Below are 26,280 nucleotides of genomic sequence, written 5' to 3'. Positions count from 1 at the left end.
GGAGATGATAAATAATTAATTTCCATTGAATTTTATCTATTTAGATATTTATTAGCGAAATAATGGTTATATAGTAAATGTTAATAAAATTTAGGGTGTTTTAAACAAGTGAATCTTGTTAAAAGTTACATGCGGTGGCCATGCTGGAGAATTTCCTGAGCATCAACCCGGTGAGTGAACAGCAATATGAAAGCGGCTTCACGAGACTAATGATGAGCAAATATACAACAGAGAGAGAATTAAATTCAGCGCCTTTATTTCCAACATGCACTCATTCATGGCTGTATTATTTAATTAATGCAAAGTTACGTCTTTATTGGGAGAGGACTTGACGGATTATCTTACGTGACTCTGACTTCATGAGACAATGAGCATATAGACAACACAGAGCGAAAATAAATGTAGAAGGTCTGATGTTTTCAAATGGAGAAAAGAAATAAAGGAAAGGATTCATATCAACTTCATTTTAAACTACAGTTTTAGTAGGTTTATAAGATGTTTAATAGGCTAAAGAGTGAAGAATAATTCACTGGATAATGTTAATTCACTGAATAATATTCTCTGGAATATTGAAATATAACAACAAAAAAAAAGATCTTACGTGACTCCGAGCATATAGACAACAGAGAGCTAATTAAATTCAGCACTTTTATTTCCAACATGCGCCCATTCATGGCTGCATATTATTTAATTCATGCAAAGTTACGTCTTTATTGGGACAGGACTTGACGGATTATCTTACGTGACTCCGTGAGTTCATCTCTATTTCTTCGAGCCAAGCTGCATAAACTGCATATCAGGCATTTATGTAATACATCTAATTTGTGCATTAATGGCTGTTATGTTAAAGTTTACTAACTACAGTAAATCAAGTACCTGTGCACGCCGTTGTTGTTGCCTTGTTTCCCCTCAGACGCGCTGCAATGTTGATCCTGCACGCAATTCTCAAAACATCCACAAGATGGCGGCGTTTATCGGTGAATCCGATATTTCAAAACCGATATCCGATTATTGTAAAATGCTTAAATATCGGGAAAAATATCGGTAAATCGATATATCAGTCGATCTCTAGTTAGTAAAGTAGCACAAGTTGTCCCCTGGTCAGTCTCTGTACAGGACAGTGAGTCACAGTGTTCGTCTGAGGGAAGCAAATGTCCACCTTGCTGTAGGGCTCTGGATGTAGCCCAGATCATTATGTAACCGTTCACTTTTCTCTTTCATTCACTTTCTCATAGTGTTTTTTTGTACTCTGTTCTTTTGCTTTCAGCGGGTAATCTCTGTGCCAGTCTAACGCTCAGTGGATGTCTGTACTTCAGGATCCAAATGTTCCTGGGAAACAGTTCTTACATACCCCTTAATTGCAGTTTGTGTTCTTATACAGTGTGTGAAATGTACTTTTTTTTTGCCCATGAAGCTGTAAAATTATGAAAGCATTGGAGATAGAAATCAGAAAAGTGTTTAAATCAAACTTATGGATTTCGTTTGGATTTTTTAAGAAGGAAGGAATGAAGAATGTGGATATGACGGATGGGATTTGCCAGGAGCGTCATATGAAAATAATAAAATACTCTGAAAGATCGTGAAAATGAAGATTCCCCTCACACACCACCATTCAAATATAGTGTTAGCCTTAACCAAGTATGGCGAAGCTGACATTAAATCAGATCTTTTGAGGTCATTTACAGTGAGCTACACAAAATCCAGCATATTGCAAAATGTTAAATCCTGTAAAGACTACTTTATCATGTTTGATATGAAAATAGCAAAGCCTTCTAAATTATCAACATGATCAAACCCTTGCTGAATCTCCTGCTGTTCACAAACTGATATCTTTACAGAATTTTCTAAAATAAAAGCATGAATATTAGTAGTAATATTTCAAGATGAACACTTACTAGACTGAAGCAACTTAGGTTTTCTTGATTATCCGTCATTTTTAGAAAAGCCATATTAAAATGTGATTAACAATCAAATGTACAAAGAGAACTAGCTTTGATCATAAAACTAAGCACTAAAACTAAGAAATTTCATTGAAAGATATTGTGACAACTGATATTTATATAAGTAGTCTGCTATACTGTTATGAAAATCTCATTGATTTACATCATTGATTTTAATATCAGAATTTTAGCTTGCTTTTGGGTCACTGCTGCACCAAATTGCATACTTTTTCTTTAGTTTGGGCCTCGGAATAAAACTTATTTTTTTAAAGGTTCAATAAATAATTACATTAAAAGCAAAATACATAAAAATGGATTTTTCAGACTATTTAAAATGTTAGGCTTTACATGCTTAAAATCACAACAATATCGCATTGCCATATTTTTTAACAGCTATATATATTTTTTTTGCAAATGAAATGATATCTCAGTATATGGTCAAAACAAGGTCTAATGAATAGGAATGTCCATTCTGGTAGAAATCAACATTACATTACAAAGTTCCCACATTTGGTTAGCGGTAAGTGTTAATTTCTCACCCTGTTCAATATAGTTTATCCAGGGCTGGAACAAAAGACCACAGGACCCTTGGGCACAACCGTCACCCCCCCCCTCCCCCCCAACTAGATTCATGTGATTGTGAAGCAACTATGTACTGTAAGTTTATCAAGGTGTGGTTGGGACCCTCTGGGTGTCTGCGGTCTTGAAGCATGTGCTCCGCATGCATAGTCAGAAATCCGGCCCTGATTTTATCCTCAAAAACTCAACATGATGCGATTGTGTAAAATAGAGAAGAATGACATTGTTCTGGTCCTCTCCAGTGGCTCATCTCCATATGATGCTGGGAAAATGGTGAAGAAACTTTGCCTTGGAGCAATGATGTCATGTGAGAAGCGCTCCGAGAACAGTAGCCTGTGTCTTCAGTTTCGTGTAGCATGAGAGACGGATAGAGCTCGGGAGAAAGGAAAACAACTGCACCATAATGTGAATTTAGACATATTGAGTTGGATGAAATATCACTCCAAAATCAGTTTTAACTAGTTGAGGTGGGAGGTCAAACCAGGCGTGTTCGTATTCTTTGTCATAGAGCTGCAATGTTATATGTGTGTAAGAAGTGGCGGGATGTTTTGGTTTCCTCCTGTCAGCTCAGTTCCACATGAGTGACCTCTTTCCCTCCACCATCACTGATCTCTGTCTCATCGTACAGAGAGAGTCAAACCCACACAGTCTGCTCAGATTTAACTGTTCAGATGGGAATGTTTGCTTAGATCATCTTGAGTGAGATGAGATGAGCAGAGGTTTACCAGTGTTTATGTAGTCTATTCTTGGTAGTGCTGGAAACCCACCTGGTGAATGAATAACTATTAATGGAATGTTGCTATGGAAACACTTGAGTGGTTTGGAAAGTATTTTGGGAATTTTATTAATGTTCTCTCTCGCAGACTGAGTGGTCCATTTTTTTAGGTCAAGGAAGGAAAAGAGAACATCTGCCATGTTGAACGGTTAGTTTAACGAAAAATGAGCAATTTTTTCTCATCATTTACTCACCCTCATTTTGTTCCAAACCTGTATGAATTTCTTCTGTTGAACACAAAAGAAGATATTTTGAAGAAATGTGGTAGCCAAACAGTTACTGGTAGCCATTGACTTTCCATAGTATTTCATTTCATTTCATTTCATTTCATTCATTCATTCTTTTTTTTCTCTTTTTTTATACTTAGGGTGAGTAAATGATGACAGATTTTTAATTTTTTTGGTTTAACTATCCCTTTAAGTAGGGTTTGTCATGATACAGAAATGTTTAACTTGTTACAATATTTAAAAAAATAATTATATTTAATTCGCTACAACAGGGAAAAATTGTCACAACATCTAATAATATCTAATAGTCAAAGTACTTTATCAACTGAAACTCTGAGATTCCTCTGGACTAATAGCTCTGAGTGGGATTATATAATAATAATAATAATAATAATAATAATAAATGTATATATTATAATTCGATAATATTTATTATTATTATTATTACATTTTGTTTACGTGTTTTTGCCTTTTTCTTTCAACTGTGAGAAATACATAAATGCTAAATAAATTTATTTGCAAATGTGTATATGCAAAATATTATTATTTTAAATGTAAAAGTGGAAAATTACTAAATTTACTGTTTTTAATAATAATTAGTGGTCGACCGATATTGTTTTTTTGACAGCCAATGCCGATGCCGATATCTTGGAAAGCAGGGTGGCCGATGGCCGATATAATTGTATTTAATATTTAAGAAATTTGAATTTTTTTGAAAATGGATTAAAAAATAAATTAGTAAAATAAACATGCTTATTCTTTAAATGACAAAGTATTTTTCACAAATAAACAAATATTTAATAAAAATATAATTAAAAAGGAAGTAAACACTGTATCAGGGCACTCAGTATTCTGGGAAGTTTGTGTGCATTGGGAATCACATTTTTTTAAATAAAGCCAAGCAGGGCACTCAGTATTCTGGGAAGTTTGTGTGCATTGGGAATCACATTTTTTTAAATAAAGCCAAGGTAACACTCATTTTACATACAGCACACAGTGAAAATGACATTAATATGACAGTGGGCAAAAGCATGAAGCACAGTATAATTTGAAATCACGAGTTTAAAGTTTGTCGATCGCGCATATCAATGAAGCTGAACTCTCCTCCTGTCCGTATTCACTTCGCACGGACCGAACATCATGCAGAGTCGTGCAGGATACAAATGCACACTTCACAAGATCTCACAGATGGATTCGACTAAGTTTGCAAGGCTTTTGAAATTAAATGTTCATTAGTCATTCAAAGATTTGTTTAAATGATGTAAATGTGTATTTGCTGAATGCTGACGACAAACGAGAAAGTATTATAATGTTTGCCTTTCTATTACTAACAATATAAAAGCAATCGTTATAATACTTTTTTGTATACATTTTAATTCCTTTGTTTAACAGTTCTATCTGATTATTATACAGACTTCGGTCCGTGGACAGAACTGTTAACGACGACAGCGAACAAGAGGGAGAATGTGAGCACTGTGTGTTAAGGTGCTGCCGCTCTCAGCGCCGTCAAAATAAAAGTCCGGCGCGCCGTCAAAACGAACGCATCGGCCAAACAGAAAAACTTATCGGCCGATATATCGGTCGACCACTAATAATAATAATAATAATAATTCTAAGAAATATATTTCTACTGTAATACAACTGCACTATAAAGTAGATTAATATTACATAATAAGTATATTATTAATATTTAGTTTACGGAAATAAAATTACAATACTTGAATTTATTCACTTACCAAAGTTAAAGTCCCCATGAAATCAAAAGATTTTTGGGTGTTAGTATCAATATGTTAGTCTTAAGGTTATCTATAAGGCAGTGTGCTCCAAAACAGTGGCAAAATTCGCATTTAGAAGATATAAGCATTCAAAGCTTGCAGTTCATCACTTCCGCCAAAATGGCTCAATGAGTCGGCGCAGACCACAAAATGTATCGGAGCTATTTGAATTCTACACAGAATGCTATATTTTATAGCAATATGGATGAGATTGTGGCTGGCATACCCTGTCAAATGCGGCTTTACGGAGCTCAACGGCTCTGAACGGCTCTAGCCCAAGCTGTGATATAAACGAACGCTATTGGCTATTTTAAAAAGGGGCGGGGCTGCTTGATATGTCCCACCCTGTCTTCCTGTTTCAGTTAAAATGACATCAACACAGAGTAACGCTGCGTGTTTCTAAGCATTTCAGGGGACCTTTAAACGGTCTTATTCTGGCAGATGTTTCTGATAAAAGGTTTACAAATGCTTATTGCAAACCTAGTGAAATGCTGTAATAACCTGTCCACAAAATGTTGGAAATTATGCAGATGTGAAAATAAAATGCACCTGGTGCTTGTTATGTTAAATTCATAGCACATGCAGAGATAGTTTTACTACATTCGCAGTGAACTGAGCCACTCTGAAAACACCAGATCATAAACTGCACTTGTATTGATACTGCGGAAATTGAGTATTAAAGTATTATTAGTACTTTTTTTTAACTATTCAGAATTGATGTGTATCAATAGATCTATATTTTTGACAATAATAATGCAAAGCAATCAGAAACATCAAGGATATCAAGTTTGCCTGCTGCCTAATGCCTTGATCAATAGCATGAGTCTGAGGTTGCAACTAATGAATGGTTTTGGTCTTCATAAGAAATTCATCTTGTGTTTTGATGTTAATTTCTTCCCAGTTGATGATTAGTGCAATAACCCCCTAGTGAATAGACAGACATAAGTGGTGTGAATGAACAGTGATGAAGAGCCTGTCTCATCTTGTCTCATCCGCACTGTGTTTCAGATGGTCCATCTTAACAGGGTCAGTCATCTATTAATAAATAACCCGGAAACCTTGTGATTGCACTCAGTACAGGCTGTGCTATTGATTATGCTTCAGGTCTGCTGTGGACGATTTGGCACAGCTGATGTCTCCTTAATAATGTTTAATGTTCAGAAAAAAGTCTTGGGAATATCCTGATATGAAGGCAGTTCATTTGTGGCACGTTGTTAAGTGGTTACATGCCTCTTATGTATGCGGTTGTGCACACATTTGTTCATGCATCATGTGCTTGTGTGTGTGTGTGTGTGCTGAACCACATGCCGATGCTTCAGCGGACAGCTGACTGCTGCCCACATCTGTGTAAAGGCACTGGCATGCTAACTCAATAGAGGAAGCAGATCCGTGCCCAACTGTGTGTCTGACAGACAGACAGCTCTTGTTAGTGTCAAGATGTTGTTTGCTAGTAGGTATCTAGATTTTCTCTGAAATGAGACTGAAAAGTCTGTGTGGGTGTAAATAACTGTCTGAATTAGGCTGTTATTAGCTGGTTTGGCTAATGGTGTAAACAGCCCTTGCTCTTCATAGACTATCAGTTCTGTAATCAATGAACCAGAATCACTGCTTTATTCCAATAGGTTCACTAATTGTGTTATTATTTCTATTCAAATAATAAAATATCGGAAGGAAAAAACATAATAACAAGATATACTGATGATTATTGTGATCTTTTTATTCATTTTACATTTTTTGTAATAATCTATTATCTGTAGCTATATTGATCTGGTCAGTCGCACTGGTGCTCCTAAATATGTTTTCATAGTAGCACGCAGTAGTTTTCAGTCGCAAATGATACAGTTCTCTATATGAAGCATAAAGACTGTATTAGAGCCACAGAAATAGCACAATACATAATTCATAGCCTAGCGTGAAGTCATTACGTACATTAACAATGATTTGGGACAAATATAATGTAATTTGGTCGACCTCTAATTATTATCATTGAGTTTTTCTTGAAATGTGTAAAAAAATGCATATAAAACTATTTTTATGTATATGCAATAGTCACCGTTTATTATTACTACCTTTCAAATTATTTTTAAAATTAAACTATTTATAATTATTGGGCAGAGGCACTTCATAAAACTAGCTAATGGTTTCTCAGTTATTTAAAAGAAATCGTCACAATTATACATGCACAAAAAGTATAACAATTCAAGACAGATTTTTAGGGTTATGAAAGTTGTTCATCCTCAAATCAGGCCTTGAGAAAAGCTTAACAAACTTGGGATGTGCCTCGCTGCAGTGATGTCATGTGAACTGGGCTGAACGAAGACTAGCCTGTGTCTTCACTGTTTTGCATAGTGTGAGACAGAGAGAGAGGAAGGCAACAGCATCATCAGTGTCAAGGGAGATTTGAGAAAGTGGATTTGAGGCCTAGTTTTTCTATTTGATATACATTTTGGCCAAAAAAAAAGAAATGGTCTCTGCTATCAGAAGATAGACGATGATGATTTAGAGCTGATCAGCTCACAAATGATATCATGCACGTCTAGTTGAAGTCATGTGCTTCTGACTGGATTTAGTCCTGTGTGTGTTAGTGTTTCTCTCCTGCAGTTTTCCTCCAGCATCACTGCGCTCTCTCACACTCACTCCTTCTGAGTCACAAGCCTGGAGAGAAACTGCAGAGAGAATAGTCCTGTGTTCCTTCACTGTTTCAGGACATCTGCAGGAACTCTCTGTTCTCACAGTCACACCCTCCACCGCCTCTGAATTACATGCGCGCAAACGTAAGTGTACAGTACCTCAAGCACGTAATACTGCAGGAAAAAGTACCTCTGCTTTTGTAAATTTGCCAAAACAAGTTGCATCGTTATTCACTGTAAATTATACGGTCTTTTTCACTTCCAAAAATGGCATACTACCGTAAAATTACATGTAATGTCCAATACAGTTTTTCACGTATATAGTAGGGGAATTTACCGTTAACCATTTAACAGGTTTTTACTGTAGCATTTTTACAGTGTAATTTAAAATATTAAATATAAAATAAAACAATACATAAAATGTGTTGCATTTTCAGCATGGGCAGCTCAACAAAGGCCAAACAATTACGTTTAGCTTTGGGGCTGTTAGTTACTGACGTGTGCCAAACAACATTTTCATTATTTAACAGATGATGAGCTGTCATTGCGTCTGCATCATCATACAGTATTCTCGTCCTCCTAACTTCTTCTTTATGGCGTCCTTATGCCATGTAAAAGCTCTGCCTCTCCTAGATGTGTAACTGAGGTGGATGTTTGATGTTTTGTTGATGTTGACCACACCTGGAAAAGCCGGAATCTAAGGACATCAATGAAAGATTGTGCTTGTGACGGAGTTTTTAGACTGAGATATTTATGAAGCTGAAGGCAGGAATATGTTATTTACACGTGAGAGCAACAAAGAAACATGGAGTATAATGACGTGTCCCAAACAAATCAGTTTTATAGTAATTTTTTAATTGATCCATATCAGTTGATATTGAGTATTCACAGAATGAATATTATTTAATTATAAATATTAAATAATATTATTTATATGTAATTTTGCATGTTTGTTTACTCTGTCAGAATTACAAAAACTAAATCCATAAAAATATTTTGTTACTTGAGGTAAAAATATATTTTATTTCAACTAGTTGCTCAAATTAAAGTGAAGAAAAAAAAATAACTGTAAAAAATGACCGTGAATTTAATGGTAAAAGACTGTAAAAATGGTACAGTAAAAACCTGTTAAATGGTTAACGGTATTTCCCCTATACGGTGAAAAACTGTATTGGACAATTTATGTAATTTTACAGTTTTTGGAAGTGGAAAAAGAATGCATCATTTACAGTGAATAACCGTAAATTGACATTTCCAGAATTCCATGCGTTACATTTCAAATTTGATGTTTTTTGTTGAAATAAATATGTTTCTTCTTAGTTTTTTTTCTTATCAGTTTTGTACATTAGGGTTGTATGTTACATCTAATGTTGTTAAATTAATGCTTATTGCATTATTTCAGTTCCATGTGTGTTACCATGATAGTGTTTGTGTGAATCACTGTGCACCTTGTGCTGCTTGTGATAGGCTTTGGAACATCATGTGACTTTCTCATCATCACCTGCTTTTAGTGGTTATCAGTGTATTACAAAGATACAAAACAGATTTCAGTACTTCAATAGGTTGGTATATTAACATTATATCAGTTAATGAAATTACGGTATTTAAATGTAAGTTAAAACCGTAAAACCTAAAATGTAGCTACTGTATTTTTTAAGGTAAAATTCTGGCAACCACAGCTGCTGTTTCTTTACCATAAGTTTTACGGATTTTTTTACATCTTATCTGTATTGGCCAGAATTGTAATAAACTGTAGATGGATCCCAACATTATGGTGATATAAAATTACTCATATGACATATGAGATTTTGTTCATACTGCCCACTCCTAATATCGAAGTGTTATTAAACAACGAAAATGAATTAAATGAATGAGTAATGAATGAATCCTTTTTACACACTGTTTAGGGCCCTTTCTGTGTTTACAATCCCACGCAGGCTAGACTTGCTTTTAGCTGAGCTCTAGTGCAGTGTTTTACACAAAGGATTAGATTACATAAGAGCAGGACACTTATAATATTTGTTTTCCTCATGACAAGTATTAAAGTCTGGAACACAGCATGTCATTAGCAGGTATGAACTACTGCAGTTCCACACCTGGAAAACTGTCAATATTGATACAGAGATGGGATCGGTGGAAGTGGTGAAATGTTTCAGAGACACAATGCCCAGTATCGAAGCCTCATCTGTTTGAGCACTCGCTTACATAACAATAATTACGCTGGATTTGATCTTCTAACTGATAAGGCGTTTCATATAACCTCCTTTATAAACGTTATTAATTCTCTGTACTATGTTTGAGTCTAGTTGTAGTTTATTGACAAAGGGTTGAAGACAAATCTGTATATAGATTCTCTGTATTCCTCCTTATTTGATCTAGGCCCGACCTTCTTTTTGCTGTTTTGGGATGTTTGCCATACTTTTGCATGAAAAATTGTTGGTTTTACCACTCTTTCAGTAATTGCATAATGTAATTTACTCTGCATGAATTGTTCTCGCAGCTCAATTGTATTAGTTAGGTTTAATTGAGCGCTCGTTGGCCGTCGGGTCATGTCAGTCTCCTGAGCACAAGCTGCGATGATTCCCAGGCTGATTTTCACGAGTACATCCACTCCTGCTGCCTGAACTTACTCTGACATGATTGAATTGAACTGGTACAAAACAACACTAGGCCAGTCAATCAACTCCTTGATGGCTCATATGATAACAGAGGGCATCTTTGTTCACAGAAACAGTGAGGCACACGGTGGGTAATGTCGGGATACTGCACGGGTTCATATTTATCTGGAAATGTGATGCACTGAAAGATACTCGTTTTCACTGGCCCTGAGGCTCAAACTAAACATTGCTGTTATTTTTAGAAAGTTTAAATAGGCTATAATGTCACAACATTTTTTAATGTTAATAAATAAATAAATAGTAATGTAAATAATAAATTTAACATTAATTGATAAACGCTGCAAGTGCAACATCGACACTCAAGCTGACGTCTCTATTGCCTTCTGTAGAGCTGCTTATAGCTGAATTAAGCTTGTTTTATAATTTATGAATTTTGCACTTATTGCATTTGCATTCATCTGTCCCTGTAACATTCAACACTATTGAACCACTTTTTGTGCAGTACGAGTAAAGGGGGAACAATTAAGTGCTTGCAGGAGTCCGATTTGACTGATCATGGGTCGAGAGGAGGGATGGCCTACAAGAGCATGGTGGAGGATTTAATACTCAACGGATCCGGAGCTCATTGACAAATATCTTATATCGTAAGATGCGCTCACTTTACACAGAGTGCGCGCGATTGCGAAATCGAAAGTGAAAGTGAACGGCGCGATTGATTAACCCTACTTCATAATGCATTTAACTGCACAGAATGGCCAGTCATAGACTATGCAGGCTCTGATACAAATCTATTCATTTTCAGCATCTAAAAAAATAGAACAAATGTTATTAATGCAGGGGCTGTGATGAAGTTACAATTGTGGGCCTTACCACCCTCCCTGGAGGCAGTTAAAGTCACTGACCACAGCATTAGTTATACTGAGAAAAATATACTGTGGTGATACAAACTGAATCCATATTTCTATATATTCGCATTAAGATGATACTTTTGACAAGGCATTTAATAAGCCATAGTATTATCATGAAACATACAGTTATATTATATTATATAATATTTAATATATATAATATATATATATTGTGACGAGTGGGGTGGGGGCCAAGAGCTGTGGGAACGGAGCGAGGCCGGTGGAGTAATTGCTAATGCGCGACACCTGCGCCACTCACCGGTCTCGAGTCTCACGGAGGAGCTCCGGAAGGATAAAAGGGAGGAGTGACGACAGTGTCGACGAGAGAGGACCAGGCCTGGAGTTTATTTTGTGTTTTGTGTGCGGCAGTCGTCCGCGAGGGGCTGCCGCTTTACTTTCATTTTGTGTTTGTTTATTTGATTAAAGTTTTGTTTAAGTGTTCGCCGGTTCCCGCCTCCTCCTTCCCGACCTACGAACGTTGTTACATTGAACTAAACTGAATCAACACTAAGCTGGCTTGAGTAGAATATTGATGCTATTGTCTTCTGTAGAGCTACTTTAATAGTTGAACTGAGTTCGCTTCATAACTACTGAACTTAGCGACATTCACAGTTATTTAACTAAATTGAATCAATATTATACTAAATTGAGCTCAATAATGATTCAGTTTTTATTTTGGATTATTTTACTCAAGCCCAAAGTATACTTCACTTTTTACGCATACGCGAGAGACAGCATACTAGGGCTGTGCATCGGCAAGAATCTGGCGATACAATATGTATCACAATACAGGGGTTGCGATAAGATATGTTGCGATATATTGCGGTACTGTAAGTAAGGCGATATATTATGATATTTCTTATTTTAGGAATAGGAGAATAGGGTATAATTTTAGGAAAATTCAAAAGAGATTTAAATACTCCCCATTGATAGCGGCTCCCTGATATACAAAAATTATATGCAATATTAGAATGTTTGCGGGAGCAGGCGGAACACTAGCGTACGCGTACAAAAACGAAGTATATTTGGGGCTTTACAGCTAAAATTATATTTGTTTCCTAACTGGAGAACTTTGCATCATTAATATTGTTATTTTCTTGTGTATTACTGTGAAGTTGCTTTGAAAAAGTCTGCATTGTTTAAAGTGCTGTATGAATAAATGTGACTTGACTTAATATATAATATATTATATTAATATATTTTTATATAATGTGTCAGAATTTTTTTTTATATTGGATTCACCGCGAGATTTCACAATGCTAAGCTGGACCGCACAGGAAATAACGTGAGATCGCTTTACACCGAGCAGGACATAAAACGTGAAGTGGATTTCAGTGTACTACGGCCTCTACAGAGATTCATTACTTCACCAATGCTCAAAATGGAACTGTTTAATGCACAATCCCTCACAAATAAGTCATCCTTTATACAAGACCATATCATGGAAAAGGGTTTGGACTTTATGTGCATGACAGAAACATGGCATCAGCCAGAGGTCTACTCAACATTAAATTAAGTCCATGCTCCTGTCAGAACTAGATCCGTCACCTTCTCCCATTCAGCCCCGGGGTTTACCTGTGAACTGCGAAAGATGAAGGCAGCTGGACGTGTCCTTGAGCGACGTCTTAAGGTCACAGGACTCACTGTTCACAGGCAGGCCTACAGAGTAGTGTTGTCACGATACTGGAATTTCCAACTTCGATACAATACCTTGAAAAATATCGATATTCGATACCATTTTCGATACCACGGAGTAGGGTTGTGACGGTGAGGAAATTTTCCCATCGGTTAATCGACGTGTGACAACACCGGTAATCCGTTCAGTTTTTAATTGTAGTGTCTGTTCTTTTACTGAACTAAATGATTTTTATTACTATAAAAAATCTAAACGTGGGTGGGGGTCGGTGACGCGGTGGGTAAGTGACGTAACCGGTGTTGCGGCTTAACACCGGTATCACCGTCAGCACCGTCTATCGCGGCAAGCCTACCACGGAGTAAAAAACTGCCACAATATTAAGGGGGTAATTGTTTATTTTTTTAATCTAAAGATAAATATAACAAGTCTAGAACATGACAATGAGGTATATTTTACATGAACAAAAATGTCTTGAGGTAGTGCACTTGTTCAAAAGCCTCTCAGATTGCCATACATTCAAAAACCAATAAAGTGCAAGTAAAAAAAAAAGTGCAATCTTTTGTATTTCCAAGTAAGAATACTTTTTGAGCGCAAAGAAAACAAAAATTACATAATTTATTTAACAATTCTTCTCCCCCGAGTTACGTCTTCCGCCATTTTGGAGAGTACCCAAGAGCATAATCGACGTAATCATCGTTGTTTATGCTTAAGGGAAAGTGTGTGTATGTGTTGTGATACTCTAAAATGGCGGAAGACGTACAGTGCACTGCATTTTTTTCTGGAAAAAAGTTGACACCATTCGCTCCCTTCAGTCCAGTTCCTCTGCTCTGCCTGTCTTGACTGCCGATTTACAGCCTGGGACTCCCCAACCTCTCTGCTGTTTCTCTGACATCTCACAGCAAGAGGTTGACGACATAATCAGAAAGATGAAACCATCCACTTGCGCCCTGGACCCCTTTCCTACAGCCTTGGTGAAATCTAACCTTTGTGCCATACGTCCCCTGATTACTAAGGTTATCAACCACTCCCTCCAGGCTGGTCATGTTCCACCTGAACTGAAAACTGCTGTCATCAGACCACACCTCAAAAAACTACTTTAGATCCAGAAGTCCTTGCCAACTACAGGCCCATCTCTAACCTTCCATTTCTTACTAAAGTGTTGGAAAAAGTATTTGCTGCACAACTTCAGACCCATTTAAAACAAAACAATCTGTTTGAGAAATTCCAGTCTGGTTTCCGCTCTGGCCACAGCACCGAAACAGCACTGGTGAGGGTCACAAACAACCTGCTGGTGGCAGCAGACGCCGGTTCTCCATCTCTTATCATCCTTCTGGATTTGACTGCAGCATTCGACACTGTGGATCACAACATACTTCTGTATCGTTTACATCACACCATCAGTCTCTCTAACTCTGTCTATAACTGGTTTATGTCCTACCTTACTGGGAGAATGGAGTATGTTGCATTGGGAGAGGCTAAATCCTTGACACACAACGTCACCTGTGGTGTCCCTCAAGGCTCAGTGCTCAACCCCACTCTGTTTATACTGTATATGCTCCCTCTCGGTCATGTCATCAGCCGGCATGGAATATCATTTCATTGCTATGCTGACGACAATCAACTTTACCTTAAGAACAACTTATCCACTTCTGCTGCCCTGTCATCTTCCACCTTGACTACCTGTCTGGAGGAGGTAAAGGCGTGGATGAGGCAAAATTTTCTGCAGTTGAACAGCTCAAAGACTGAAGCCATTCTAGTAGGCACCCCACACCAGGTCCAGACATCTGTCATTTCCAGCATTACCTTTTCTGGCCAAAACATTCCACTCTCAACACCAGTTATCAATTTGGGTGTTAGAATGGACTCTCATCTCACCTTTGAGGCTCATGTTAACTGTGCAAGCAAGACTTCCTTTTTCCATCTTAGGAATATCGCTAGACTTCGTCCTATGCTCACTCTTGCAGATGCGGAAAAGCTTGTCCATGCCTTTGTCTCCTCCAGGCTGGACTACTGTAATGCGCTCCTCATCGGGATCCCTGGCAAAAGCCTACAGAAATTGCAGTACATTCAGAACAGTGCTGCTAGGATCCTGATGAGGGTACGCAAATACGATCACATCACTCCCATTCTCAAATCACTACACTGGCTTCCTGTTTCATTCAGGATTGTTTGTCTCCCGCCTTACCCATCAGTGCATCCATGGCGACGCACCATCATACCTGTGGTGTCCCTCAAGGCTCAGTGCTCGGCCCCACTCTGTTTATACTGTGTATATGCTCCCTCTCGGTCATGTCATTAGCCGGCATGGAATATAATTTCATTGCTATGCTGACGACACTCAACTTTACCTTAAGATAAACTCATCCACTTCTGCTGCCCTGTCATCTTCCAACTTGACTACCTGTCTGGAGGAGGTAAAGGCGTCGATGAGCCAAAATTTTCTGCAGTTGAACAGCGCAAAGACTGAAGCCATTCTAGTAGGCACCCCACACCAGGTCCAGACATCTGTCATTTCCAGCATTACCTTTTTTGGCCAAAACATTCCACTCTCAACACCAGTTATCAATTTGGGTGTTAGAATGGACTCTGATCTCACCTTTGAGGCTCATGTTAAACATCTGTGCAAGACTTCCTTTTTCCATTTTAGGAATATCGCTAGACTTCGTCCTATGCTCACTCTTGCAGATGCAGAAAAGCTTGTCCATGCCTTTGTCTCCTCCAGGCTGGACTACTGTAATGTGCTCATCATCGGGATCCCTGGCAAAAGCCTACAGAAATTGCAGTACATTCAGAACAGTGCTGCTAGGATCCTGATGAGGGTACGCAAATACGATCACATCACCCCCATTCTCAAATCACTACACTGGCTTCCTGTTTCATTCAGAATTGTTTATAAGGTCTCCCTCCTTACCCATCAATGCATCCATGGCGACGCGCCATCATATCTCAAGGAACTCCTTACTCCACAAACTTCTAAACGTACACTCCATTCTGCATCAACATGTCTATTAAAACACCCCAGGACTAAGCTTTGCACTATGGGAGATCGGGCTTTCTATTCAGCTGCTCCGAGTTTGTGGAATGCTCTCTCTGACCATCTACGGACTCCACAGACTGGCAATGCTTTTAAACGTGGCCTCAAAACCTACCTTTTTAGCAAAGCCTTTGAATGATTCTTAATTTTTTTTTTGTTCCGTATCCGTATTCCGTATCACTTCGGGATTCTGTGTGAATATAAAGTGCATTATAAATAAAATGTATTAATATTATTATTTATAGTATGTTAACAATTTTAAGACAAATTTACAACAACATTTTTTTTTAATTAAAAGGGGGATTAATAGGGGATAATAAAATTGTTGCTGTTTTTATTAAATTTTTTTTTTAAAGATTTATTTTTGCCATTTGCTTTTATTATTATAGGACAGTTAGGGCTGGGCAATTTGGCAAAAAATTTAAATCTTGATTCTTTTCAGAATGTTTGTTCTAAACCGAAAACTATTTTTTTACTTTTTTGTCATTAACCCTCTAGTTAAAGAACATTCTATTCCAAGTGCATCACACATGAAGTTGTCAACATGATGAAAAATGCTAAACAAATCGCTTGTTAAATATATTTGCAGAAAAGATGCATGAACTACAACTACATCGTGTACAAACTTGTCTTATACATATTATGTGTTCAGAAATAATATGAGGAAAATGCTTTAAAAAAATCTCAAAAGTCAAGGTAATTCAAATTCAAAACGACTGAAGGTATAGCACCAGTAGGCTATTATTAACTATAAATGGTCTGTAAAAACAACAGCAGCTTTCAGCCTGTCACCATGATGCAAACATGAAATATCAGACATAGAGTAGTAGTTACAGGTTTTTTATTCGCCTGCGCTGCTTTTCCATTGTAACATGAAATATCAGACATAGAGTAGTAGTTACAGGTTTTTTATTAGCCTGCGCTGCGTTTCCATTGTCTTTTTTTATGTAAACATGGACGCGTTTGACTGTTGCGCTCGCATCTCTTGCAGCGTCTCATGCATGAAACGGCATTCTAAAAATGCAACGCACAAGTTAAAAGAAGTTCCCTCCCATCTTCTTGCATGTTTTTCCTATTCCACTGACCGCGTCGCATCTTTGTCAACACAAAAGCGCATTCTGTGTGAACGGCACCTAGCGATATGAGCACGTCACATGTTAGCGGTTAATCACGTGCGCCGACATGCGGTTGGATCGTTCTTTTCTCTTTACTGTTATCACTGACATATTGTCAAAGTTTAATTCTAACTTTTGGCAATATTTCTATTCAAAATCGCGATTCCTCGATTTAAAAAAAATTAAATTGTGGCAAAACATAAAATTCAAATTAATAGATAAAACCGGAAAAATCACCCAGCCCTAAGGACAGTATAGAGATGACAGAAAGTGAAGTGGGAGAGAGAGGGGGGACGGGATCGGAAAAGGTCCTTAAACCGGGATTCGAACTCGGGACGCCCGTAGTGCAACAGCGCTATATGTCGGCACGCTGCCGACATTTTTGTCAACATTTTTATATAAAGTGTCAAAATTATTAAGATTATTATAATAAAACAATTTATTAGTAATAATTCATCTATCGATTTTCATTAGCATAAATAATACATTAATCAATTAATATATAATTCTTATATACTTTTTACAAAACATTTACAACAAATGGCATAAATGCAAAACCGGTCCGACTGAGCATTATTGTCAAGCCCTGTTTGAGCCAAATATCCAGTGTTTGTCAAATCTGAACATCTGAATTCCTCCTCCATTAAAGCATGCAGGCCTCTGAGAGTCACAAGACTGTAAGGAGGCTTATCCAAGAGGTTGCTGACTCTTTCTTTCTTTTGAGCTAATCTCTGATGCCTTTTATCAGTGCTCATGATATGGGTTGTAAAATAGAGGTTTATGTCACAGCATGTGTTGCTTCTGATGTCATGACTTTACGGTTATTTATTCTTGCTTAATAATGAATGTGATTGTGTGTGTGTGTGTGTGTGTGTATGTGTGTTACAGATCATAGAGTCTCTGGGTATAATGATCTACAAGGCTTTGGATTACGGCCTGAAGGAGCATGAGGAGAGAGAGCTCAGCCCTCCTCTGGAGCAGCTCATCGACCTCATGACCAACATGGCAGACACAGAAACAGACTGTCTTGATGAGGGATATGAGGCAACAGAGGAAGAGGATGAGGGAGAGGAAGAACCCACAGAAGTCTCCAACATCCGTGGCTACCGTGACATCATTTCCGTAAGTATTGATAGAGCATTATACATCGGCTAGGTCAATTATTGGCTATTTTGTCATTATTGGCATTGGCCGACAACTGTGATCGCCTGTCCGATCAACAGAAGTAGTGTTTGCCAATTTGGCCAGTGTTTGCCAATTTGGCCAGTTACCAAATCTACCAATAGCCCTGTCAGTTGTGGTTTTTGAGTGAATATTTAGTAAATTCAGTTTTTATTTAATTTATCCTTTTTACCATCCTCAGTTTATATTCCATAAATGTATTTATTAATTTGTTGAATAATAAAATGTATGGGATTTAGTTTACGAATGCTGTTAACTATATAAACCGTATATTTAATTTAATTAAATTTAATTAAATTTAATTTAATACTGAATTTTTATCAATATAAATTTATGCATTAATGAACTTATCAAATTAAATCAAAATTATATATTTATTTATATAAAATAGAAAATGTATAGGATACAATTTACAAATACTATTTTTATTAATATTTTATGTAAATTAATATTTTTAATTGAATAAAATTCATTTGTATTATTTTTTTATTACATTTTAATGAATTAATATTACTTTATTAATGAATTTACAATTTTTTTATATAAATTAATTTTGATTTTTTTTTTTTATCAAAATGATATATTTATTCAATTATTTATTTATTTGTTTATTAAATGCATAATACAATCTATGGGATACAATGCACAATTTCTATTTTTATTTATCAAAATGTTACCGGTAATTGAAACACTTATTAAATGTTAAAATAGAATTTTAATTAAAATTTAATTTAATTAGTTTGTTAATAATTATTCGTTCACACATTAAGTAAAATATTAATGAATTCATTTTGAATTTTAATATATGAATATATTTTAATCTGAATATTGAACAGGCGTGGATCGTAGGAAGCAAGATCTTCCTCACGGTTCCTGAGTTGGGTTTATCTGCTCTCTGTAAAGATCGGTGTGAGTGTTATTTACTGAGAGTTACTCTCTCAGCTGGTATTCATTATGCTGCTCAGTGCTCCCTTAGGCCCACTCCAGTAACGCATTACCCTGAGACTCCATAAAGGCCTTCAGACACTTAGCAGCAGCGTTTATTTTAAATTACAGTCATATTTATCAATAAACTCATGGAGAAGCTCTTTACAAACTGTGGAAAGAAAGAATATGACCAGACTGAGACCACACAGATACTAACATTAGCATGAATTTAAATCATAACAAGGAATACCATGAAAACACCAATGGAAGCTGTTAAATGACAAACAAACGAGCAACATATGGTCAGTTTGGTTCACAGAATGTTCTGCACTATTCTGCAGGGCCATTTCAGGACTTGTTAGATAATGTCTGTCCTTTCATGCCTTCCTTTCAGTCTCCAAATTTAGTGACGAGGTTGAGCGCAGAAATGAACCGTGACATTAGATTTCTCCAAGCTGAACCTGGTGAAACCTTTTAAATTCTCTATTTAGACAGAGAAAGATTGACAAAAATAAAGAGGAACGAGAACAGAAGATAGTGGACTACCTTTGAGGCATATGCCTCTTTCATTATCTCAGCCCATTCGTTTGGAATGGGAAAATAAAAGGACTTCCTGGAGTTTCTTTAACTTCCTTTAGCGCATCCTCCTTAAATTGTTTTTCATTTTTGCCTACTTTTGCTTCTTATCTCTCTCCTGTCAGGTCTAGCAGGTTTTTTCCCCAAGTTGTATTAACTTTCCCTTGTTGTAGACAATATTCTCGTTAAGCGTGATTCCTCAGCAAAACGCGTCACGGGGACGGTGAATCTACGCTGCGTAAGACATTCCTGAAGAGGGCAGAGCTCAAGGGAAGGTGTGGGGAAAAATGTCATTAAGCCGGTTGGAGGTGTATTTGGTCAGCGTAATTGTGCATTTTAAAATACGTGTTATGCTCAAACTATTATACCTGAGACTCTGAATTTAATCAGAGTCATGCTAGCTTTGGGTTTGGCTCTCAGCTATGTGCCAAAACATAATGTGTAACGCCAGGGTTAACTTGTTAGACAGATTCGGAAGATGATTTTCTTAAAGTCTGTGGAAAAGATGCGAGGATTAACTTGTCAGACAGAGTTGGACGAGACCTTAAATGCACTTCTGAAACACAGTCAACTATTTTAGGAAAGAGACTTGTTGACAAACATAACAATTACTAATGATTTGTAGTCGTACTGTAACCAATTTGCTCATGAATGGACCAAAGCAGTGGAATGTTTGAGAGCATTTCTGTGCAGTGTATTTATAGGAACATTCAAATGGGAAAGAATTAAAATTAAACATTCAATTTCTTCTGTGATTCTTTGTTTGCTCTCAATCTAAGGGACAATAATATATGATCATATGATGGTTGCCCAAACAAGAAAGTAGCCTCATGCAGAGTTTCCTAAACTGGGGTTTGTGAATTGGTGAAAAGGTAACAGATACTTTTCAATAAAACCAATCAAAATAAAACACTTGAAATATGTCTAATAAAAAAATCTAAAAATCTAAATATTAAATTAAAATCTCAGAGGGTGCTTAAAGGGATAGATAGAATTTTGTCAACAATTTTTTTGTTTATTATTTTAGGTCAAAAAACAAAACAAAAGAAAATCCCACACACTACCAATACTTGCAAAATGATCAGAAACAGTAATTTATTGACAATGTTTCGGTCTCATGACCTTCATCAGGCATATTCAAACATATAAATGCGAGCTCAATCACATTAAAATGGCATCATCACTGCGGAGGACCATACTAATAACACCAAATGAATACATCATTAACTCCACTTCCTCATATAAAAAATTCACATCAAAAATATATATATTCACACACATTATAACATAACGTTTAATTGTGATTCATCATTCATGCCCATGGGTGATTGCTGCGCAGAGATTGGTCATGATGTCATTTTAATGTGATTTAGCTCGCATTTGTATGTTTGAATATGCCTGAAACATTGTCAATAAATTAGTGTTTTTGATACTTTTGCAAGTTTTGGCAGTGTGCAGGATTTTCTTTTGTTTTTTAGTTTTTTGACTTTTTTGGGTCTTTTTCTCCTACGCACCCATCTATTACCTGCAGGTGTGCGTGCGATCACTGATTGTTAGTTGATATTTTAGACACTGACACTGACAAAAATGTAGGCTTTAATGCTGTGATGTACGTCTCACCGTTTTCTCCTCTGCAGCTGTGCACGTCTCACCTTCCCAGCCCATCAGATGCTCCCAACCACTACCAGGCCGTATGTCGAGCCCTGTACGCAGAGACCAAGGAGCTACGCACCTTCCTAGAGAAGATCAAGAGTGCCAAAGAGGTAATGACCCTCATATGACACTCTTGTCTATTCATGTGTGGATCCAAAATTATCTTACAAGTACCATTACTGAGTTTTAGTTTTTGTTCCATCCATGAAACTGCATTAAAAAAAAAATCTGAAATGCACACACACACACACACACACACGCTTTATCATATTTATGTATGTATGCATACATTTCATTTCTCAGCTTTACTGAAACCACAGAACGCATTATAAGCTTACCAAATTATGTACAAACTGCTTTTTTCATTTCTTTGTTCTTCCATTTAGTTTAATTTGCTGAAGAGCTGTATTTTCAGTTCTGTGTCATTTATGCCAAAAGAGCAAGTGAAATAACAACAACAACAAAAATTTATATTAAGCATCTTACAAAGATATTGACAGGGTGACTATCAAAACAGCTGTATACATGTACAGTACTGAAAGCATGATGCTGTTTTATCAGCTTGAATAGAGTTAGTGGGCTGACAGCACAAGTGACTCATAAATAGGCTGTGGACTGTGGAGGTGGATCTAAATCAGTGCTTTATTACCCAACACATTGTCATATGCTTGTTTCATCAGGTTTTAAGAATGTAAATCTTGTGCTAATATGTTTTTTTTGCTATAGGACTTTAAGTATTCTTAGATATTCACATCTACATTTTGCATTCATAACAAGGACACCATTAAGCGATATATATTTTCTGAGGAATGGGTATATAATAATGTTTGTACACTGAGAAAAAAGGTACAAAAGCTGTGTCAGTAGTGTCTTTACCAAATTTGTTTAAATATATTTATCTTTAAGATATTAATATGCACCCTTTAGGTGTAAACAGGGTGCAAATGTGTACTTTTTAAAAAGGTACCGCCCCACTGACAGCTTTTGTACCTTTTTTTTTCGGAGAGTCTATTTTCTTTAAGTTTCTCTATATTATTTCCACTTTTCTCATTAAATGTCTGAAGTAACAACTTATTGAGACATTTGTAAAAATAAATAAAGACTTGAATGTGCCAGGCTCTTATAGCTTAAGCTTGGTAAGTTGAGCCACTTACTGTATTATTGAGATGACTGTCAAAAAGTGTTTCAGCGATTTATAAACAAACATTATTATGAAGTGTTATTGCTTCTTATGACATAGTAATATGTGCACCATCTGCAGAATTGAGATGCTATCACTGTTTAAGTCTTAAAAACAATATTTGCATATAACATGGCCCTCATACCTTCCATTGAATGCATGTCTTGAACACCACACAGAGACTGAATGTTCCCATCAAGTCATGCAGAAACTTTTTTTTTAAGAGATTCGTTCTGACATTTCAGTTGTCAATTATGAACAGCTTTACCTGCCAATACTTGAAGACATTTCATTATTAAACCGCATCAACTGCTTAGTGTGCCATAGACATTTTTTTTAAATCAAATATTTGTTTTTTATACAAAGCAACATAAGTCCAAAACACCTGTAATTACATTGTGCATTTGAAATGAATAATATATTATGTATTATATAGAGATATTACAGTGTTGTTTTATTACTGCTTTGAAAAAACACTGTCCCTGTTCAGAATTCAACAAAAATGTATTATTTTCTTGAGTTGTGTAACACTAAACTTAACAAAGGTTTGTAAGAATCTGTTTATAAGGGGATTGCTCTGTGATCGCCTAGTCAGACAGTGTTTAGTCCTCTTTAGTACAGAGTGAGCTGTTTAAACTGTAACATGTAATCAAGTGGCATGTGAACACCATGTAATATGAGCCTTATCCCATTGAATGTGTTCTTTCTCTCAGAGGCATTAGTTTGCATTAACCTGCTTTCTATAGTGTAGCTCCTAATCCAGCAGCACCAAGTGGCACTGGGTGGAGGTCACATGTCGGTGGCTGAAACAGGAGCAGCTGTCATGGGTCTTGGAACAGGTCTGCTCAGTCCTGAACCAGAATCTAGTCCTGTTACACCTGCACATTCTAAATAAATACTACTTTTCACATCTTAATAATAACATTATCGAGGTACATATTACTTGCGAGTAATAGAAGTATGAGAATTAGGATGCAGCCTAGATCAACTGCTCAGTTGAATATTACGGACAGGTTTGTTAGGTCAAGGTTAGAACTAAACACTGCAGCATAGCACTCTTCCAGAATGTGGATTAAGTAATCACCCCTGCTTTAGAGGAAAGGAGTGCAGAGAGCGAGTGAAAAGGGGCAGGAAAAATCAGTTGTGCGGTTCTTTTGATCTTCGCCAGATTGACAGAATAGTCTCGCTCCGATGATTCAGAGAGTCTACAGTTATTTTTTTCCCCCTGTGTCTGTGTTTCTTTTTCTTTCTCATGCATGAATAAAATGTTCCTTTTTGGCTTGTGTTTTGTGATGCAGCACAGTTGTGTTTGCTTTAAGAGATCAGACTGTTTCTGCTCAGATATAATTAGCTCTGTGTGTGTGTTTCTGTTCATTCATGCTAAATCTGCATCAGGGCAGGGTAAACCCTAGAGGGGACACACGTCTCTGCTTCACTTTGAGTTCTTCTGAGGGAGACTGCAAGCTCACTAAGAGATTTAATAAGCAATCCAGGCAGCAGCAAAAGAATGATTTATTGTTCTGACCATAAGCCTGATTTACATAATTCGAAGGCTATGCTGAAAAAAAATCCTAATTTAATCATACACAATTTCATTTGTCCTGTGATGGTAAATCTAATTTATTTTGCCATGAATGTCAAACCACTCAAAACAAACAAGATGAGAATATATTCTTGGCTGACGTTTACTGAACACGTTTTGTAATTTGTCAATTAACCAGTGCAGATGAAACAACCATTGTGTCTATCATATATGCCGTTGTCCCAACTTCAACCCTGTGTGGAAATGACCTTTTGCTAGTGGATCAGTGGGTGTGGCTGAAGTGCAGACTAGCTGCGTATTGATCAAGCCTTAATGAGAGTGAATCGGTTTACACACAAGCCAGACCCACGATGGATAAAGCGACATTGACTTTTTTCTTATTTGACCCCAGACTGAGGACAATCTATGTTGTTTTACATATCCAACACCAAAGAAATGCCATCTTTATAAATAGATTGATGGATGGATGGATGGATGCATGCAGGATCTAAATGGCCTCTGGTCCAAGACTTAATACTAATCTTTTTCTATCTTTTTCTTTTTCAGAATTTGCGGAAGATGGAAGGAGAAACAGAGGAGCCTGTCAGAGACCTGAATGAGCTGCAGAATGCTGACTGGGTGAGAGCAGTTCCCCTGAGCATAACGGTGCTGAATGCATTCAGACTGTGCGCTGTTGGTTCAGGACAGTCATAAGCCATGGCTAACTATGTGTTGTGTATATTTTCCACAGGCACGGTTTTGGGTGCAGGTGATGAGGGACCTGAGACACGGTGTGAAGCTGAAGAAGGTCCAGGAGCGTCAGTATAACCTTCTACCCATCGAGTTCCAGCTCACGCCTTATGAGATGCTCATGGACGACATCCGCTCCAAACGCTACAAACTTCGCAAAGTCATGGTGAGCGTGCACATGTATAAATGAATCCTGGGTCATGTCAGCATCTATGATCAAAATCTGTTTTTGAATTTCTCCATGAACACACAAGCATGAGTCATTTTTCCCTTTGTACCAACAGTGCAGTCGCACATTGCAATTCACCTTTATTGCTGTTTGTTGCAGAGATCATAAACCACAACAGTGTTTACTTTGCTTATCAGAAATCAAGCAGGCTTATTTCTGAAGCTGCAGGATAGAAAAAGGTTTTATAGGGTTGAACTGGATCAAGTGAATGACACTGAAATCAGTAAATCAAGATGGCTTGAGGTTACGGTTTAGAAATAGACATATAAGGCTGCAAAACTTTCAGAGAGATGCCACGTCAGAGTCAACACCTTACATGATAGGCCATTTTGAATTGAGTGAGGTAATAGGTCAATTTTTGTTCACCTACCACACCTTTGCCTCCAGTTATTAATGCATAGACAATAGCTGTCATTGATATTATTTTGATGCATTCTTTAGACAGGACACGCATTTGAAATGCGTCCTTTGCATTCTTTCAAATGACACAGACTTTAAGTTTTAGTTCACTGGCAACATATCTAAGATTTGACCACTGCTGTGCCTTCTTTCTGCTGTAGGTCAATGGTAACATTCCTCCGAGGTTAAAGAAGAGTGCTCACGAGATCATACTGGAGTTCATTCGCTCCAGACCTCCACTGAATCCTGTGAGCATGAGAGCATACACAAATACGCTTACCTTTGGTCATATGTGAGCTGGAGTATCTTTAAACTGATGCAGATCAATTAATACAAATGTCACCTATTAACACAAACCTGTTAATCATTGTGCATGTGTATGTTTGAATGTGCTTTAAGGTTTCTGCTCGTAAGCTAAAGCCTCATCCTCCAAGACCTCCCAGTCTTCATGAACGTATCCTGGAAGGGATCCGGTCGGAGAGAAAGCTCAGGCCCGTCTCACCTGATATGATCCGTAGGAGTCGACTCGGTTAGTGCACTTTATCACACTTGCTCTCATAAACACACAGACACTTATTCATTCATGCACATCATTTACCTAAAAACCTAAGCTGGGCAAATATAA

The 26,280-nt window shown here is 37.0% G+C and overlaps 1 protein-coding gene across 1 annotated transcript in view; it reads left to right on the top strand.

Moving 5' to 3' along the window:
- Positions 1 to 26,280, top strand: part of LOC107724269 (protein spire homolog 1-like) — a 50,140-nt gene that overhangs the window by 11,016 nt on the left and 12,844 nt on the right. The window contains exons 3-8 of the mRNA XM_016533110.1: positions 18,126 to 18,359; positions 21,560 to 21,685; positions 24,845 to 24,916; positions 25,029 to 25,193; positions 25,817 to 25,903; positions 26,055 to 26,184. Coding sequence (XP_016388596.1) covers positions 18,126 to 18,359; positions 21,560 to 21,685; positions 24,845 to 24,916; positions 25,029 to 25,193; positions 25,817 to 25,903; positions 26,055 to 26,184 — 814 coding nt within the window. The remainder of the gene's footprint in view (positions 1 to 18,125; positions 18,360 to 21,559; positions 21,686 to 24,844; positions 24,917 to 25,028; positions 25,194 to 25,816; positions 25,904 to 26,054; positions 26,185 to 26,280) is intronic.

Source organism: Sinocyclocheilus rhinocerous, unplaced genomic scaffold (assembly GCF_001515625.1).
Source record: "Sinocyclocheilus rhinocerous isolate Xijiao unplaced genomic scaffold, SAMN03320098_v1.1 scaffold574, whole genome shotgun sequence".
NCBI lineage: Eukaryota > Metazoa > Chordata > Actinopteri > Cypriniformes > Cyprinidae > Sinocyclocheilus > Sinocyclocheilus rhinocerous.
This window is presented reverse-complemented; position numbering and strand designations above follow the sequence as displayed.